Source organism: Echinococcus granulosus (assembly GCF_000524195.1).
Source record: "Echinococcus granulosus chromosome Unknown EG_S00353, whole genome shotgun sequence".
NCBI lineage: Eukaryota > Metazoa > Platyhelminthes > Cestoda > Cyclophyllidea > Taeniidae > Echinococcus > Echinococcus granulosus.
Window position 1 is genome coordinate 6016 of NW_020170733.1, and position 4161 is coordinate 10176.

General features: G+C 37.7%; 1 protein-coding gene across 1 annotated transcript; it reads right to left on the minus strand. All coding sequences in view use genetic code 11, as the record gives it.

Moving 5' to 3' along the window:
• Positions 1 to 213: 213 nt before the first annotated feature.
• On the minus strand, positions 214 to 2174 carry EGR_11059 (hypothetical protein; the record flags this gene model as incomplete). Its single annotated transcript, XM_024500308.1, has 3 exons — positions 214 to 231; positions 370 to 638; positions 2063 to 2174. The coding sequence occupies 3 exons, from the start codon at positions 2172 to 2174 to the stop codon at positions 214 to 216; spliced, it is 399 nt and encodes a 132-aa protein (XP_024345277.1).
• Positions 2175 to 4161: the final 1987 nt, after the last annotated feature.

Here is a 4161-nt window from a genome sequence, read left to right on the forward strand (position 1 = left end):
TTCTTATCTGGTTTTTGCGGCTTTATGAAATAAGTACCAAAGAACTTCGACTGTCAACTCTAATTCGGCTGGAACAGTAAATGCCCTCAAGTGTTAAACCCATCATTTCAACAGGCCTATTCTTGCAAGCAAATTAAACGCCGGCAACAAATACGCAAAAGTGCAACTCCTTCCCCCTCGTCACAACTTAAAGAAGGCTAAAAAACACTAAAATTAGCAAAGACCAGCATACTATGAGAAAAAAACAACACATTAACTGGATGGCCCCACTCTGCATCAGCGCTCAAGTATTCAACCACGAGCATTACAGAAACTGAGAGACCAGTAGATCGCAGTAGTCACTATCTAAACTCACGTACAATTGCATACTTTGAAATGGAAAAAAAAACTGCATTTAAAACCATCAAACATTACTCGAAACAATAGACACATCAATACAAACGGCAAACAAACTCCACTGACCAGGTCAGCACCAAGGCCCAGACCTTCATATATGCCACCAGAAACGAACATACAATATTTAGTGTGGAAAAAAAACCCAATTTTCGCATTAATTGCTTTTATTGCCTTAAAAACTAGATTTGCTATCTTTACACCTTGTAAAGGCAACAAGTGGGTTTCAATGTGTGCTGATTTATCTATCCGAAAAACCATATTATTATTAGCTCTTGGAGTGAGCCTATAAAGCCCAGGTCAAACACTTTAGAAACCGAATTCAAGACATTGCATAAGTTTTAAGAGTGTAGAAATTTTAAACGCCTTAAATTAGTTCCTACTAAATTGACAGTTGAGTTTATCTCGCAAATTGTTTTTATTTTTTAAGAACAATTTTATTGATTCATGTATTTGATCCATGTAAAAGTGCTTCATGTAAAAGCGATTCATGATTCAGGTATTTGATTCATGTAAAAGTGAACATCTTCAGCTTTCCCTTACTTTCTAGTGGTTAAAAGCGGCATGGCATATCACCCATTACTAACAAGCAAAAGTAATGGAACGCTGCTAGCATGGACCGATGTCCAATCTGCAATTGGAGGAGTCATTGTCATACTACTTAAATTCAATGTAGCAATGAAAACTCAGAGCGAGAAAAATTAATAAGCATGACCATTGCTGTATGCATTTATGCATTACACACTTGCATTTAGCTGTGTAGGTTGTGAGAGTCGTATGCGTTCCCATGAGGCGCTGAAAGTCTGCCTAATCCTTTCTTTGGTCGAAGTGCATAATCTGAGACAATGTAGAATACTACTTCAGTGTTTGAAAGAAAAACATCGGTTAGCACTCCTATTTTATGGCAGGTAAGCGCCTTACACAGTGGAATGCTAGCTGATGTATATACTGTAGCTCCGTACTTAAATGGCTTGCCGAAGGCTGAAGTCACAGTGTCCCAAGTCCATGTCCCCAGTGCAACCCTCCATTAAAAAGAATCTGAGTGAAATTTTGTCTTTTTCCATGCCCATTACATCGTGGATATCCATGTACTGTTTGTTGCTTTAAATTCCAAATGTCTTGAATAGTGTAGCAAAGAATCCCTTTTAGTACTTTGTGTGTTGATCGTTATGCGCAGCTCAGGGCACATCGTGTTGACGAATTCTGCAAGTAAAGTAAGGCGAAGCAGTTGCTTCAACGTTCTGTTCCTTCATGGGTTCTGCCACGGCTCCTTTCCTGAAGCAGTCTACCATAACCAGAATATACCGGTTTCCTCTCCTGGTGAATGGTGGACAACCCATTATGTTAATGCCTCCTCTTCCCTCAGCCACGATTGCAGTGAGGTGGTGCCTTTTGAAGCTGCTGCAAGTGACGCAGACTCAGAAACAATCAGGTAAATGTAAGGAGTGAGAAGGCAAACATCACTTTGTGCTCAAAGGTTTAAGTGCCTCTTTTCATCCACATCGTCCAGTTGCTCGTGTGACTCGTGTAGAACTGTCTGCTCCAATGAATTGGGAACCACTAGGTTGTTTAGAAAACCTGACACCTTCCTGGTCCAATAACACCTCATTCTGTGCAGATTATTTCCACCCTTCCTGCCATATCTATCCGGTCATCCGACTCTGCTTACTATTTTTACAATGGTGAGACGGTTCAGGTATTGGCTGAACACGGAAAGGATTAGAATGTGAATAGATCGCTAAGCCATGACTTGGTTGAAAATAATGAAGAGAATAGGCCATTCGGATGAACTCTTGTGCAAGGCGCCAAAACAGTTCGATTTTACAGTACAGACACTCTGTCCCGCAGACTAGTCGCGGCTGAAACGGGTTACGTTGCTGTAAATGCAATGTTTCAAGGCGAGCCTACTAAACATCATCGGTACAATACTCAGCGCATACAAGAGGTTTTTTACATCTTCTTACAAACACACAGAGATAGAAGTGACTTCATAGAGTAGAATGGCTAAATGGTTATGGCAGGCACGGTAAAAGATAGTCACATCATTTGTGAATTGTATGGAACCACCTATTCGTATTTTAAGGCGTTCACTTGTTACTCAGAAGTTATACAAATACATATATGTATATATATTCATACCAAACCATCCTTCTACAAATACATTATAATGTGTTTTTAAGAAATCTTATTATGAGAGAATTTTTCTGAATGAAACATTGCATCGATGGCTAAATAGTCAGAATTGGGATGGGGAGTCACTCCATTTTAGGGTACTTTCTTCAGGTATATATATGTGTAGTGATATCAGCAAAATTGTTTGAGCAAAATAAAAGTAATTAGGCCCCCACCATTGAGGGCATCCTTGACACATTCTTGAAAATTAAACAGAGTACCATAGGCAATAAAGTGCAAATTAAGTTAAAATCGTTAAACACCTTCCAAAACACAGTAGTGCATTGTGTACTCGCATAATAATTCTACATCTGAAGTCGGTAAAATACAGTGGATTAATCAACACGAGGGAATTACCTTTCTATGTAGTGTCATCAAATTATTAGTATATACATTAAAGTTGTGTCATTGGTAATATTGCCTAGCCTCAAGCAAACTTTGGAATTCCCTTCGAAGAACGTTTATCTCCAAAGCACTCACGCATTTTGGAGTCGAATCGTCGGTAAAATGTCCCAAATTGTGGTAAACTAGAAAAATCCCCTATGGCAAAAGCTCGTTACTGACTTATTCCCGTGAATTTACGTTAAGCCATTAATAATAATATCTAGAATAAGAAAATGAATTCTGATTTTGGAATCATCTTGAATCACTAAACACTTGTTGGCATTGCTGCAATCGCTCCTAAGCATTTTAGCCCTGTTTACGTTAGTACTTGTATAACTCAGCTTTGATTCCAGTAATTCTGACTAGGTTAATCTCAATTCTTTGTAAGCCTGTGAATTTAAATGCAGATGCAAAATCTTTTAAAGTAATATCGTTTACGGTAAAGGTAGCTAGACTTGATCCGATGCACTGGTTTCAGGCCATCAAAATACAAATTTAAATATTTTCATAAATAGTTTGGCTCCGTCTAGGCTAGTTTTGCTTCAACTAAGCTCATTTCAACGAAGCATGACTAACTGAATGCCAGTTTAAAATTTCTTCTTAAAAATTTAGCACTTTTATCGGCCAAATCAAGTGAATTTTCGTAATACACTCTTGCATAATATAGCTCTGTTTACGGTAATACTGGATAGACTACGTAGACTGCATCGATAAAATGCTGATTTAAATGCAAACTTAGGATAAGACGCAGTTCTGGCTAGACTATGCTTATTTTTCGGCATAATGTCAGATTGAATGCCAATTTAAGATTCTATCATGAACAGTTTAGCTCTGCTTACAGTAATCTCATTAACGCTAGGCTCAATGCGACAAAACATGCCCAATTGACTGCCAAAATAAGATTTGTTTTTCAATATTTTCGATCCGTTTTTGAAACTTTGGCCTGGAATATACTCATTTTAATGATTACACGATAAATTTAATCCCAATTTGGGGAAATGAATTAAAATTTAGGAGATTGCTTTAAAACTTAATGCCAATATTACGAAATATAAATTACGAAACACTCCTTCCAACTAAATCACTCTATATCAAATGCAATTTTTTAGTTTTACACGAAAATGCTCGTCGTAGTCTCCTAATTTCTCTTAACAACTCGCTAGGAATAGGACTAAATGATAAAAATATAACCAAGTGTTGAGGAAGGGATCC